This window comes from Hemicordylus capensis, chromosome 6, assembly GCF_027244095.1.
Source record: "Hemicordylus capensis ecotype Gifberg chromosome 6, rHemCap1.1.pri, whole genome shotgun sequence".
Taxonomy (NCBI): Eukaryota; Metazoa; Chordata; class Lepidosauria; order Squamata; family Cordylidae; genus Hemicordylus; species Hemicordylus capensis.
This window is the reverse complement of record NC_069662.1, coordinates 168,751,650-168,767,126: the sequence shown is the minus strand read 5'-3', so window position 1 is coordinate 168,767,126 and position 15,477 is coordinate 168,751,650. Positions and strand designations below refer to the sequence as shown.

Sequence of the window (15,477 nt, the reverse complement as noted above, 5' to 3'; positions counted from 1 at the left end):
AGCTAAGGGGACACGTCATGCTTGCTACCACAAGACTAGCTCTCTTCCCTTGGGGATGGGGACACTCTAGGACAGGGTTTCTCAACGTGTGGGTCCCCAGATGTTATTGGACTTCAACTCCCATAATCCCCAGCCCCAGTGGCCTTTGGTTGGGAATTATGGGAGTTGAAGTCCAATAACATCTGGGGACCCACACGTTGAGAATCCCTGCTCTAGGAAGAGCATCTGCATGCTTCTTTGCTTGCAGGCAGAAGATTCCAAGTCCCCTCCCTGGCAGCGTCTCCAGATAGGGCTGAGAAAGATTCCTGCCTGCACCCTTGGAGAAGCTGCTGCCAGTCTGGGTAGACAACACCGAGCTAGATGGACCAAGGGTCTGACTCAGTATATGGCAGCTTCCTAACCCCAGCCACAACAGCCAGAGGGAGTTGTAGGCCCACAACATCTGGGACCCAGGTTTGAGAACCCCTGTCCTGGGTTTCTTCCTCTCTCAAGGATGGCCCTTGTCAGTTCCCCTGCAGATTTGGATTAGGGTTGTGGAGGTGGGGTGGCAGGGGAGGGTTTCTAACTTTTTGCCCTGCACTAAACTCCACCCCCCCCCAACTGCTATACATCACAAAGGGGGATGCTTACAGGCACAATTTTTGCACCTGAACGTTTTCCTTTATACAGCCAACAGGAACTGGGCGGGGATTTAAGGTGGGAACGTATACAACGACAATAGCGAGGCACATACAGACCTCCAGCTTGTGGCCGGGGAAGGGAGAAGGAAGAGGAGCCTTACCTTCCACAGGCGGCTTCCGGGACTCGTGCAGAAGGAAGAGGGTCTCTCCAGCAGGAGCGTGTTCCTCATCAGGGCTTGCTACAGGAGAGGGGAGCCATGGAGTTGCCCCCGGGGCCTGGAGGAGGCTCTCCAGGGGAGGCAAGGGTGTCATGGGAGGCACTTCTTGGGGCTCAGGGCTTGGTGAAGGAGGCGGTGAGAGTGGAGGCTCCTCCAAGAACGGAGAGGAGGGTTGCTCTGGCTGCAAGGGAGTGACAGGAGGAGGAGCAGCAGCAGCAGCAGCAAGAGGAGTTTTCAAGGGTGTTTCGGAGGTCTGTGGTGGTGGAGGAGGAGGAGGAGGAGGGGGAGAGTCCCTGGGCAACAAGACAGGAGCTTCGAGGATGAGAGGTCTCATGCTTTCAGCAAGATCGTTTGAGGGAATCGGTTCTTCTTCCTCCTCCCTCTTCTTCATTATTACTGGCTGGCTCACCTCCACCGTGGCACCCTCCGACCTTGTATCTTCCCGGATCGACCTGGCTCCCTCTTCCAGTAATGCCTCCGCTTTGGGGCTCTGGAGTAGCAGAAGCGGTTCTGGCAGGCTTGCAGCTGGAGCTCCTTCAGGGGCTTGAGCCACCTCCTCCACCTCCTCGCCACTAGGCAGGCCAACAGCTTCCTTGGCAGGCTGCTCTGCTAGCTCCGGTCTGGAAGCCACCAGCTGGCCGCCAACCACCAGCGCCCCTTCTGTCGGGCCGACAGCTGCCTCTGCTTCAGGCAAAGTTTCAAGCTTCTCCTGTTGGTCCTCGCCTTTCTCTTCCTCAGAAGGTGATGAGGCCTCGTGGTCTTCGGCAGCAGCGTCACAAGGAGGAGGAGGGGTCTGGGAGTCCGACTCCTCTCCAGAATCTTTCGTTTCAGACAAGTCTGGGGTGGCTTCTCCAGAGGAGCTCCCCAAGAGGCCCTCCTTAAGGCTGCCTCGAAGGCTTTGTGCTTCTACAAGCAGGCTGCTCGTGGGAGGAGGAGCCTGCACTTTCTGCTCCTTCAGGTCCCCAAAGGACCCTCGCAACATCAAGGCGATCTGCTGCTGGTCTGCAAGGAAGTCCAGACCCTCCTCCGCTCCAGGAGGCCTCGGCAACAAGGCAGCAGGAGGTGCCGCCAGCTGGCCTGGGGGGGTGAGCGAGCTCTCGGCAGGGACGGTCCCAGAAGCAGCCAGAGACGTGCTCAGGGGCTCTGAATATTCCACAGCCCCCGCCTGCTCCACTCGGCCATTTCCACTGGAAAGGTCACACGGAGGGTCCTTGAGATCACTCAGGAAGATCTCCTCTTCGGAAGCAAAGAAGAGGGGCTGGCGATCGGGAAGCCCAGGCAAGGGGCCCCTTGGTGCCAGGGCCCGCCGGGAGCTGGCTGAGCGGGGCCCTTGGGCTGAGGAGTGCAGACACAGAGCCATGTTCCGCTCCAGAGGCCCCTCTGCCACCGGCATCTGCAGGGGGGCAGCCAAAGGTTCAGCCTCGGCTTCTTCGGGCTCCAGCACCGATGGCGCCAACACGGAAGGCGCTTCCTGCGGTTCTTGGGGAGGTTCTCGTGGAGGAGGCCTCTCCTGTCCCAAGTTGGCTGGGCTGTCTCCTGCTCGCTCCGGCGTCTCTGGCTCCTCCGGCTCAGAGCCCAGAGATGTAGACAGCACAAGGGTCTCCACTGAAAGGTCCTCAGCAGCGGTGAAGAAGCTGGAATCTGCAGGGGAGTGCAGTGGAGAGGACTCCGACAGCAGCTCAGGGGCAGCAGAGACGGGGGTGTCCAGCTCCTTCTCACGGGCAGCGGGCTTGACGTCTGGAGTCAGCAAGAGACCTTGAAGCAAAGCTTGAGCAAAGGTCTTCTTCCCCACCTGCACGTCTCGTCTGGGCAGGTCACTGATGCTGTCCGTGGGAGGCATCTCCCTCTTTTCCACAGGAGGAGGGGGTGAAGCAGTTCCGGGCCCCGGGGCTTTGGAGTGCGATGGATAGCCGCCCTCTAGAGCAGGCAGAGATGTGGCCATTTCAAGGCACCCCACCTTGTGCTGAGCCTCCGTTTCCAGCGCCATGGCCAGCTCGCCATCTTGGGTCGCTTCCTGGAGTTCTGGAATCTGGGCATCTCCGAGCCATGAGCATTCAGTGGCCTTCTCTCTGCCTGCTGGCTCAGGGTGGCGAGTTTGGCCACCAGTCAGCTCAGATGCAGGGGAGAGAGCCAGCTCGCTTTCTCCGTGCTCCGTTTGTCCACTGGAGCTTGCCAGCAGGGGTGCATCCCCTTCGAGCGCACTGACAGCCAGCACAGAGCGAGCTTCATTCCTCTCAGCCTGCAGCACATTCATGTTATCATCTCTCAGGTGTGGCTGCTCGACAGCCAAGGGGTGCACTCTAATTCCTTGGGCAGCCGGGGTCTCCAGGGCATGCCAGGGCATCCAGTGGGGGTTTCCAGATGCATCCAGGGCATCTGCAGGCAAGTGTGGGGCATCAGGTGGGTCTCCCAGCTGAAAGGCAGCAGCTGGTAGCGGGGCTTCGGTAATCGAGTCCACTCTGCTGCCTTCTTCACTGTCAAGTTCCGAAGTGGTCTCCTCGGAGGGGGTTTCCCAAATCTGGTCTGCATCACTCTCTTCCAGGACTGCTGGCGGCTGCTCCTCCAGCCTCCCAGCCCCTCCCTTTGGCCCGTCTGCTCCAAGACCTTCTCCCCCCAGCTGAGACTGGCTCTCGGCATTCTCCTTGGCTTCCTCTTGTGCTTCTTCAGCATGGCCGCCTGCTTCTACCAACGTCGGCGTGTAGCAGCTTTCCTTGGCCAAAGATTCTCCCTTGCTGGAATCTTTGGTCTCCCCCGTCTCCAAGCACAGCACATGCAGTTCTGGGGAGACACCACCTGGATGTGCTTGCTCCATGGAGAGATGCCCCATCCAGGACTCCATCTCCAGCCCCCTTGACTCTCTCTGTACCCCATGGAGGCCAGAGCTCTGGACATCAGCAGACTCAACATCCACGTGGGGCAGAGGATATTCTTGACACAGGTGTGCTGCTGCCTCCAAGGGGACGTCACTGGCCGCCCCAGAGATGTTCTCTTGTGTATCATTTAACCCCATGAGCGGCCGAGTATCCTCTTTTGCCTCGGAGAATGTTACCACCATGCAGTCCTCGTTGTTGTTCATCTGATCGAGAGATGAGGCTTCCTCAAGTTCGTCTTCCGATTCGAAGCAGGCGATAAGGCACTCTTCTGCTGGCTCGTTGTCTGCTCGAGTTGCTTCTGGCTGTTCCAAGATGGCCGCCTCAAAGGATTCCAGGAGAGGCACAAACCGAGCCTCCCTCTCCTCCGGCTCAGGGTCCAGGGACCCTCCATTGCTCCTTCCCAGTTCCAGGGAGCCTCCTCCCGAGGCGCCATCCTGGTCGAGGAGCTCCAGCAGCTGCTCCTCAGACTCCTTTAGCCTCGCACTGATGTCAAAGGCAGATGAGTCATGGGCCTCCCCGACAGTCGGCTCTGCAAACTGCATGGGATACAGCTTCGGCTCCCACCCCAGAGGGATGGCAGTTCCCACACAAACCTGGCCTATCCATTCTTTGGCAATTTGGTCCATGCTCCGAGGCTTCTCTGTGGCGTTGTCCAAAGCAGGAAGAGAATCTCCATCAAAGCAGGCAACCAAACACTCTTCCGTATCAGGAACATCTTTCTCCACAACCTCTTGTGCATCTGAGAGAGGCTGAGACTCTAGGGAGGAACCAGTTTCCTCTAGAGACTCCTCGTCATCTTCTCCGTCTCTGGTTGTGTCACCCAACATGCCAGACATGGCTGCGTTGCCCTGCTTCAGAGGAGACCCCCACCTTCTACCAGTGGGAGATACACTGCTACTTCTTGGACATTTAGAAGAGTCACCAGAGCCCTCCTGCTCTGGGATACCTTGAGGTCTAGAAGCATTTTCTGTCTCCAAGTCCAAGATGCTTTTGACGTCAAACCCCTGGGGTCCCTCCTCCTCTTTAGCCTCAGCCCAGGAAGGTCCAGTCCCCTCTACTTCTCTGGCCTGTAGCTGCACTTCACGGGCTCCAGCAGGGGCATTGTCCTCATCTGTGTTATAAGCATCGGATGAGGTCTCCATCTCGCTCTCGCTGCCCGAGTGGGACAATTCTGGTTCTGGGCCTTCCCGGGAAGATCCGATCTCTTCGCGAGCAGCTTCTGTGACCACAGCATACTGCTCAATGCTGTAGAGACGCTCATCCTCCTCTCCATTATAGGAGGCCGAGTCGGAGGACTGAGAGGTGTCATCCTGGAAGGCAAAGGACTCGTCCACGCCTTCGTTGATGGAGGTTTCCGAGAGGGAGTGCAAGAACGAGGCCGCCGTGCTGTCCTCATCCTCCGCCCCGTAGAGGGCATCGTTTTCCACAGACTCCCCCTGGGGGAACAGTGTGATCTCCACTGATTCTGCCTCAAAGATGAGGCTCCCACGGAACGGAAGGAGCAAGGCAGGAATCATCTGGTCATTCTCCACGCCGTCCTCAGGGGAGGAAGCCTCGGTCTCTGCTTGTGGCCTGCTGGCCTCAGAGGTGTTCTCTCCGGGTGCATTACTGGGCTCAGGCACAAGCCCTGAGAAGGCAGCAAGTGAACAGGACAAGGGGCTGAATTTAGACCCTACGAACTCTTTCACAAAGTCCTCGGATCCAGCCTCATCCGAAGGCAAGCTCTCCGGCGTGAAGAGTTGGTGGCCCAAAGGACCGGAGCTCAGGTCTGCTTCTCCCCCAGAGTCTCCACTGCTCTTTGGCCAAGATGGAGTCACCTGCTCCAGGGTCTGGAGGAGGGGCCTGGAGGTAGCCATTTCGGAACCCCAGTCTTCATCTTCCTCTGGAGTGGTCTGCCCATCATCTTCGCCCTCCTCCTCAGCAGGAAGCGGAGAGTGAACTAAGGTGCAGGAAGAGAGCATCTGGAAAGCCACCTCTCCCTCCAGCTCAGGCAACACACATGTCATCCCAGGAAGTGAGGGCGCCCCTTCAGAAAGCTCCACCTCCGACAGGGGCTCATCATCAGCCACCGGGGCCTCCATGGCTTCAGACTCGGCGATCAGGTTTGGCGAGCAGGAAGGGGAGGTGCTGGCGGTACCCGAGGAGGCCCAGCTGCCTCCCTCCGCAGTGATGTAAGACCCTGAGGGCGAGGTGGGCGGGGACTGGGAGTAGAGGCCTTCCGTGTCCATGTCGCTCTGCTCCTCACTCAGGCTCTCTTTGGAGAAGGGGGGTTGCCTGAGGTGGGAGTAGACAGTCTTGATGGGGGTGGAGGGAGCTGTGAAGTAGAGGTCCGGATCCAGGCCGCAGGGGTGCCTGACAGGCAGGGGCTGGGAGCCAGACAGCTCTGGGGGAAGGTCTTTGGTGAGCGTGGGAGACGGGGAAGGCACATCAGCCGTGGGGTCACCCTGAGAGAGAGATGCTGCCGCTGCCTCCGGCTCCTTGCACGGCAGAAGGCCAGGCAGGTAAAGACAAGCGTGCTGATTGCCCAAACCTTTTGCGACTGGATGGGGAGGCTTCCCCGGCACTTCCTCCGCGGCCTCCAGGGCCTGCTCTTCCACGTCGCTTGCTTCCTCGTCCCCAGATCTGGTCTCCAAGGGAGTTGCTTTGGGTGCTGCTTGCACCTCAGCCCCGCCCTCCTCTTCCTCCTCCTCCTCGCTCAGGCAATGCGTCTCCTCTCCCATAACTATCCTGGTGTCCAGAATGTCCAAGTTTGCTGGAGGAGTTCCAAGGCCTTGGGGGACCACCTTGTTGGCTTGGGGGGCCGGCTCCTCCATCACGACCTGGCCACACTCGCTCAGCGCCACCAGGCCAGATGTGGCGTTGCCAACGGTGGTGTCGGAGCTCGCTCCTTCTGGCTGAGGCCGGTCTTCCTTCCTCACTGGCAGGAAGGGGGGCACTCCCTTGCCACAGAGGGTGGGATCCGTGGGGAGGCTGGCCTGGCAGTCGGGGGAGGCCATCGGGGAGATCTGCAGCGGAGTCAGAGCATCGCCACTGGGGGTAGAGGAGGTGGAAGTGCTCCGAGAGCCATCTGAGGAGGGAAAGAGAGAGGAGATTGAAACAGGAGTGAGGTTAGAAGCACTGCACCCCAAGCTCAACGCAAGATCTCACTACTTTATGGCAGAGTTTTCAAGAAGCACCAAAGCTGCTTAGCTTAGAGGGATTTTCCAAGAGAAATTTGGAATGGCCAACACCCGAGGTTACTGCCAGTCAACTCCCCTACTCAGAAGAGTGCTGCTTTGTTGGGAGCAAGGCCAGCCTCTGCTTTCCACGCAGAAGGTCCCCAGTTCAATCTCCAGCAGCATCTCCAAGCAGGGCTGGGCAAGGCTCCTGCCCGAGACCTTGGAGGAACTGTTGCCAGTCAGAACAGACCAGGCCTGTACAACGGTGGCCCTTCGCCTGCTGGACTACAGCTCCCATCATCCCCAGCCACTGTACTCAATAGTCAAGGATGATGGGAGTTGTAGCCCAACGTCTACATGAGGGCCAAAGTTGTGTGCAACCCTGGAAGAGAGAACACCAAGCCAATAGTCTGACTTGGGATCAGGCAGCTTCCCATGTTCCTCCAGACAAGTTATGTGTTCAACACTGTGACAAGATGAGCCAAGATCCATTCAGGTTCATGGCCGGATTTCCTCTCCACTCCCTCCCTCCCTCTCAGACCACTCTCGGATACATATAGGCCAACAGTGGACCTGTATGGGGCTGGGGTTGCTTGCATCCTTCTCCTCTGTCTCCATATCTACAGAGAGCACAGAGTCCCATCTGTTGGCAGGCCCTGGGTGATGGCGGTTTTCTAATCCGTTGGAATGTTCGTCAACATTCCACCAACACCCAGGCACCGGAGCATTCTGTATACCAAGGCCAGCCAATAGCAACTCATGGTTCCCCCCCCCCACTCGTATGTATATTGTCTTTCCTTCCACGAAGGCCCCCAAGGACAGCTGGTTCCACAGCAGTTTCCCATCCAGGCCCCGATCCCTCAGACCGAGATCTGCTTAGCTTGAGCAGAACGGCTGCCTTGGCTGCTTGGAATCCATGCTCTGGAAATCACTGTGCTTGTGGCAGAATTTCTAGTTCTGGGTTTTTGCTCATTTCTCACATTTCCCATTACAAGGGCAAACCCACCATTTCCCTAAAGGTTTGATGACTGCAGCCTGATCGGCCCTTTAATTACATCACTGGCCCTGGCCTGCTGGCCTTCTCTTTTAGGAGGCTACCTGCGTGCACAGGGTGTCCCAGTGATGCAATCTAACTCCTCTCTCACTTGGCCATAAGTGTCCTATGCCAGGGCAGGAGAAGGCAGGGGGTGGTGGTGGTGGGTGGTCCAGGTAGATCTCTGGGTGGTTTGCAGTAGATGGGAATCAGACTCAAGGGGTTTAGCATTAGCAGCAAAAAATTAAAAATTAAAAAAATACATTTTCCCTGCTTAAATCAGGCTACTGAAACTCAAAACTTGTGGAGGAAGCCAGGAAAAAATGCCCAAGAGCACAGGAAGCTTATTCTGGCACTAAATTTTCCAGGGCTAAGCAGTGCTCTCAAGCAGCCTGGCCCTTAATTCTCCATGTAGACCTGCCCCAACTCAGCCACCATTCTGCACCTGGCTCCAGCTGGTGGACCTTCTGGTGTGTAGAGGGGAAAAAAAGAGTACATCCAGATCTGGCCACCCCATGTTATGCTCCATTCAAATACCTCTGACCACAGTAAGCACCCCAATAAGTTATCAAACCCTGACTTATTTCAAATAGATTAGAGTCATTGGCTCCATGTACTTTTTGCAAAAATGCAGAAGCATAAAGTTCACTGTAGGTTTCTGCAGGTTGAGAATCTCTGCTCATCCCCCACCCCACAAAAAATACATCTCTCCAGCCCTCCAGGCTATGACAGGCATGAGTGTGTATGCACGCGCATGCACGTGCAGCGGGAGGGCGAATAGCCAGTGACTGGTCCCACAAAATAGTCACTGGGACATCTGGTGGCAACCAAACTCTTTCTACAGCCCAGGTAGGCAAGCTGGTCTGGTCCACATCAGTCCATGTTAGGCCCCCAGGCTGGCAGAGACCAGGGTGGGACAACCAGCAGGATAGCCAGCTGGCTCTGTTTCAGCACCAGGGACAGCAGTAGAAAGAAACCCATTCTCTCCCCCCACCCAAACCCACCGCCCTGTCTACACCACCCGATAGTCCCAATGGGACCCTCAAGGCACATTAAACTCACAGTCCCAATTGCAAGTCACCGACTTTCAAGGCAATATAATTAGCGTAATCTCAACAAACTTCTTGTGCCTGGTCATTAGTAAAGCCAGAAGAATGCCCACCATTCCAGCAAGCTGGGTACCTGTGGAGAAGAGCCCTGTGGATTTGGAGCCAATGAAAGACCGCACCTCACCCCAAGGTAAACAGCAGCTGCACAAGGCCAGCTTTGGACCTGGACTACGATAGCTGGAAGGATTACCATCCCCTTCCGCCCCGCTGGTCCCAACCCAGATTGGAACCCCCATGTGCCCATCAAGACCAACGCAGCAATTAAAGTCATGCTTCTTTTGGTGCAGAGACACAGCAAGAACCTTGCCATTGCTGAGTGTGCCCAACGCACAAGGCACCACGGCAGAGGCTTATAAAACCATGCAGCATGGAGAAGAGTTTCACCAGCATACCGAATGCCCAACCCAGTGACTGGCAGGAGATTCAGGGCAAAAGGAAGGGCTTCTTCACACAGCAGGCTGACCGTTCACATATCGCAGTGCCCTTCATGGCCAGGCCCAGGAGCCAATGGAGGCCCCCGTCAGCCCCAAGTGCCGCTCCCTGACAAGCGGCACATTCGGTCTGTGCAAAGCACAGTGTACACTTCGCTCTGTACACAGCTCCCCCAACACCACGACTCTCCCTCCTGCACAGAGTGGTGCCTTGCCAAGCATCACCCAGTCTCTTTAAGCTGCGCCCTCCTCCGATGAGCCCAGCACCATCCTGGAAGGTGCACACGGAGCATTCTTCCCAGTGCTTTCCCCACAGAGCTTTGACGTGGAGACTCGGCACATTTCTCTCTCTCCCCACCACACACACTTGTGGTATTTTCCAACACACTTCAGCACTGCTACGTTAGTCACCGTTGGAACAAATGTCAGACTTGTCATCCATCCTGGCAGTCTGCGATGCATCACCATGCTTCCAAAAAGCCTAAAAGCCCACTTCTGGGAAAGGGCCATCGCTCTGGGTCAGGGCACAGATTGCAGGCAGAAGGTCCCAGGTTCAAACCCCGACATCGCCAGTTGGCAGGGCTGGAAGAGGCGACTGGCACTCAGGCTGGGCTAGGCTGGTCTTTATCAGGCCGCTTTTTATGTTAATTAGAACCAGAGTCCAGGCAAAGGGTCGAGCGCAACCGCGGGAGCTCTGTGTGTCTGGAACTCCCAACATTTCCCCCAAAAGCAGCTGCAGGGAGCTCCAATTGGGATTGAGGTCCCAATGCAAGGAGAGAGAGAGAGAGAGAGAGAGATCTAGCCTTCCTACTGCATCTTAACTCTGATTTAAGTCCACTCACCCTTTGAAGCTGCCATTAAGTTTTCCCCTCTGTGGCTAACTGCAGCTTCAAGGGGTGGGGGCAGATTCAAGGCAGGGAATCCGCAGAGGGGCAATGCATTCACACACACACACACACACACACACACACACACACCACAGCTCTGATCAAAAAAGAGCCAAGCTTTCTCTCCCACAGCTGCTTCTGCAAAGGGAGTTCCAGGTTCTGGTCACCAAACTCCCACATCACACCTGTTCTGGGCCCAAGGATGGAGTCTCAACCGATGACCAGTGGAGAGCTAGCAAGCACGAGTTGTTCCCTTTGCTAAGCAGGGTCTGCCCAAATAGCATTTGGTTGAGTTACTACATGCAAGAACCAGAAGACATTCCCTTTAGGGGATGGAGCCACCGCTCAGTAGAAGAGCATCTTCCTGCTTGCATGGAGGTGGCCCCAGGTTCACGTCTGGGTAACTCCAGGTAGGGCTGCAAGAAACTCCTGCTTGAAACCTTCCAGGGCTGCACAACTCAAATGCCCCAGTGGGCCAGAACCACCCATGACGTAGGGTGTGGGGGCCGAAGCCAATTATCAGCACATTGATCATTACATTAAAATTATTGTTAACAATATTAAAGAAGTTATTGCTCCTTGTTGATCTCCCCCATTAAGGGACCCACAATTTTTAACCAAGGATATTGGCCAGAAAATAGGTCTTATCCCTGCCAAGTCAGTGGGGGAACTGCAGTGCATGACAGCCCCAAATAAAAGATCTCCTCTCCCTAAATCGCTGTCATCTTCAGGTTGCAATCCTAGTCATGCTTACTTGGGAGTAAGCTTCACTTGGTACAACATGGGACATATTTCTGAGTAAACATGCATAGGATGGCGCTGTAGGGCAGTTTCCAGCTCCTATGATGCTGCAGGATACCCCTACCTGGAGGCCAATTTTTTAAAAAGTCCATGTGGGCCTTATGTTGTGCAGGCCTGGCACAATACGGAGCTAGATGGACCAAGGGTCTGACTCTGTATAAGGCAGCTGTCTGTGACCACTTACACAGCAGCAAGTCCCACTGAAACAAGTGGGGCTTGCTTCCCAGTAATCACGGTGAGGATCTGGCCCCTTCAGCCAGGGGATTCCAACCTTGGTTCACCAAATGATCCTGGGCTCCAAACCCCAGGCAGTCCAACATCTGGGGACCCAAAGTTGGAAAGCCCTGTCGCTTATGCCCCTTTTAGACCCACTGATTTCATTCACACACATCCCTGCTTTTACTAGTTTACAGGGAGGGAAGAGAGCCTGTCTCTGAACCGGTGCCCTAGCCAAGGTCTTGGCAGAAATGCTAGAGACGTTAAGTTGCAAAAAAATGACAGCACAACCGAGACAGACTCTTCAGCAACGGGGGGGGGGGCCTCCGTCTGAAAGGGGACCCCCACCGCTCTTTGCCAGCCCCGGCAGCTGCTCGAGATTGCTGCTGCCACGGAGAGCACAGCGTCATCCCAGGCCGGCTCCTGCCACAAGAGCCTGGCCGACAGCCAGGACTGCAGAAGCCCAGGCTAGAGACCTGCCACAGGCAGCATCCCCACAAGCCCCGGGCCGCCTCCTCTGCCTCCCCTAAAGCATGAGGCTGTCCCGTCCCCCCCCCGCCCCCTAGAGGCCTTGCACCCGCCTCATTTATCTCCTCGTTGGCCACCAGAGGCAGAATTTCAGCATGACGTGTATTAGCAGCCCGTGCAGAAAAACAACCACCCACTCAGATTCTGGCCATTTCGGCCATCACAAACCCCTTATTAGGACTCTCTCTCTCTCGCTCTCTCTCGCTCGCACACACGCACACACGCACACACGCACACCACCTCCCAGCACTCAGAGATGAGGAGTGGCTCTGCAGCCACACAAGTTGGCCTTAGAGTGGCATCCCGTTGGGCTCCGTTGGAACCCAGGTCCTGGAATGGGCAGGCTGTGCTGTCAAGCCAGGCTTCCCAAACTCGGCTCTGGACTACAACTCCCATTATCCTCGGCCACAATGGCCTCCAGCACTGCATCCTTCCTGTGGCTGATGCTGCGCTTCTTTCTAGATGGCCAGTCCTTTGAGAGCGGGAACTATTTCCTCATTAGCGGTGCTAGGAGGAGAACCACTCTGAATGCCCTTTTGTTGAAGAGCAGTCATCATCCCTCAGGGTGGAGGGAGCGTTGCCAGTTCAGCGCTTGCACAGATATTCTGATGGACGCAGATGCAGCCTGAGCCAGGCTCTTCGCCTCGGGAGGGCTGGAGGTCCAGCTAATGGGCCGCCCGGTGCCCGCCCTTCCGCCATTGATCCGGCTCAGCCCCCAGGGGCCAGATTGCAGCTTACAAGGAAAGCAGCTCAGCAGGGCCTCTCAGCTCAGAGTCTTGCCAGCGCCACTCGTTTCTCTTCGGATCCCCGCCAAAGAGGTCTTATGGCAAAGTCCACCCACTGCCCAAGCCTTGCTTGTGCAGTGCAGAAGTCTGCCTGGCCTTGGGCGGGGTGGGGAGAATCACGAGGGGTGCGTGGCTTGCTCCATGGCCTCCTCCCCTGCATCATTTCTCAAGGCACCCAGACGTTACTGGACTCCAACTCCCATCATTTGGGTATTGTGGCTGGGGAGGTGTGTAGTCCAACAACATCTGGGGCCCTAGGCTGGGTACCCCTGAGCTAGTTGCACAGCTGCCCACTCCACACACACACACACACACACACACACACACACGTGTGTGTGTGTGTGTACCTCTGTATCAGTCCAGCACGCCCTCCACTTTGAAGAGAGGCACACACCTGCCACTGCTCTGAGTAGTGGGGAAATTCCCAAGACAACACAAGCCAGGTTTGGTTTTTCTATCAAGGTGAGGGCACCCGAGATGGACATTTTTGTAATATTTGATTCACAAACAAGGTGACGCAGTGTTCCCTCTAAGGTGTGTGCATGCAGAGAAGTTTTTTTTAAAATGTCTGCTCAGTTAATTTCCAACCCCGCTCAGGCTAAATTGCAATGGCCCCACCCTGAATGCAGGTGTGTGCGCACACTGCCTTGAGACTGCTGCCCAGAATAAAACTCATTCTGCACACAGATTAAAAAGACAAAACCAGAGGGAACACTGAAGAGTATAAGTGGGTTTTGACTGTGCTTCACCTTTGGGCAGTTGGTAGCCAAGTTACTCCACTGGCTTCGGCTCCACACTTGGTGGTGGTTTTTTAAAATAGGTTTTTGTTGTTAAAAAATATTAAAACCAGAACAAAAAAGGCAAAAGGTAAGAGGAAACACCAACACACACCAGCAAGCTGGTGACTGAAAGTGGATTGCACCACTGGAAAGAGGACCTCAGAGGTACTCCCAGGTGAGGAACAGACGCGCCCAGAGGCAGACCCACCTCCAATTCACTTTTACGTTTCCACTATATTCTAAGTTGCCATTTCAGGACTGTTTAAAGTACAACTTTAATACCGTTACCACCTATTAAGATTGGGAGAGGCTGGATTGCAGTTGCCACCGGCTCGCTTGGGGGTGACCCCAAACCAGGCCTTCTCTAGGGTTGCTCTGAGGCTCTGGTACACACTCCCAAATGAAATTGGAACCTCCCCATCTCTGGCTGTTCTTAAACAACTTTTCAACATGCATCTGTTTTATCAGACTTTTAATTTATGATGTTTCAAAGTTATTTATGACCATTTTAATTTACATTAGTTTTAGGTTTTAGTTGCTGTTTGGTTAAATTGTAAAGACATCCAGTGTGGTGTAGTGGTTAGAGTGTTGGACTAGGATTGTCAGAGACCCGAGTTCAAATCCCTGTTCAGCCATGAAACTCACTGGGTGACTCTGGGCCCGGCACATCTCTAGGCCTCCCCTATCTCACAGGGATAACCATGTATACCACTCTGGGCTCCTTGGAAGAAGAGCGAGATATAAACGTTAATCAATAAAAATTGCCCTGATATTTTATATGGGGCAGTATAAAGAAATGATAAATAAATACTTCATGCAGTGAAGGGACAATCGTCAGAAGAAGAGCCAGGAAGGGCGGGACACAACTGTAAGGGTAATGAAACAGCTATAAATCTCCATCTGGAAAACTTCACAGAGAGATATTGCCCACCATCTCCCAAACAATTAGCTTCCACTGGGGATACGTCCATCAGCTGTTCTGGGCTATTAGCAAGCAGTCTCCTTAACAAAGGAAAGTCAGCCAGAAGCCACCTTCAAAGCAGTCAAGAAAAAGTCTGAATTCTTTGAGGGGAACTTGAGAGCCCTTTTTCCGTTACAAAGAGAGGTTAATTAGTGTGACCTGTGAAGCTGTTTTCTATCAAGTCAGACATCTGAACCAGCTAACTCAGTATTGTGTACACCAGACCTACTCAAGTTAGGGCCCCCAGCACCCATACTCCCCAGCTCAAGTGGCCAATAGCCAGGGAGTATGGGAGTTGTAGGCCAACATCTGCAGGAGGGCCAAGGTTTAACAGCCCCAGTCTACACCAAGGATTCTCAATCTGGGATCCTCAGCTGCTGTTGTACTACAACTCCCATAATCCCCAGCCACAATGGCTGAAGGGAACACTTGGCAGTGGCTGAAAGTCATTGTGGCAGGGAATGATGGCAGTTGTAGTCCAGCAACCTGGAGAACCCAAGATGGGAGCCTGGCAGATGCTCTGTGGGGTTTCAGGCAGGGGGTCTCTCTCCACCCTCTGGAGATGCTGCCAAGGACAGAATTTGGGACAGGCGCGTTCTGAACCTGCTCTTCAAGAGCCACCGATGCCCTAGGAAAAGGAGAGACCTAATCGCCACAGCAACCTGTGCGAGGTCAGGAAAGGATTAGAAGGATGGATAAGTACCTCCAATGCAAACTCTTAAGACGGAGGCCACGGGGCAGAGCAGCTTAGCAGAAGCTAGCAGAAGCGCAAAGAGCCCATAGATGCAAGTCACAGAACTCCTTGCAACAACAACTGGGAACATGGGGGGGGGGGTGTTAAGTGTGAAGAGCAAATGAAGCCGAAGCTCCTCGAGGCCTGGAAGTGGGCCTGCAAGCCACAAAGCAGCAGCCAGAGGCACAGGTGCTGCCAAGCCCCCTTGGCCCCCACAGGCAGCACTAGCCAGAAGCCGTCTGGGGTCCCAGAACAAGGACCAGGCAGCAGAGACGTCAACTGGAGCCCAGGAACAGGCTGCATTTGAGACCTCCTTGCTCTCGATTCCCCTCTGGGTCCACCCAC

The 15,477-nt window shown here is 55.2% G+C and overlaps 1 protein-coding gene across 3 annotated transcripts in view; it reads right to left on the bottom strand.

Annotated features, from left to right (window-relative positions):
- LOC128330114 (NAC-alpha domain-containing protein 1-like) overlaps positions 1 to 15,477 on the bottom strand; it is a 56,192-nt gene that overhangs the window by 14,936 nt on the left and 25,779 nt on the right. For 2 of the 3 annotated variants that reach the window (XM_053262437.1, XM_053262439.1), the window contains exon 2: positions 782 to 6,778. In XM_053262437.1, the coding sequence (XP_053118412.1) occupies positions 782 to 6,778 (5,997 nt within the window). Of the gene's footprint in view, positions 1 to 781; positions 6,779 to 7,442; positions 7,540 to 15,477 lie in introns of those variants that run through there. The other variant, XM_053262438.1, reaches the window with a different exon arrangement.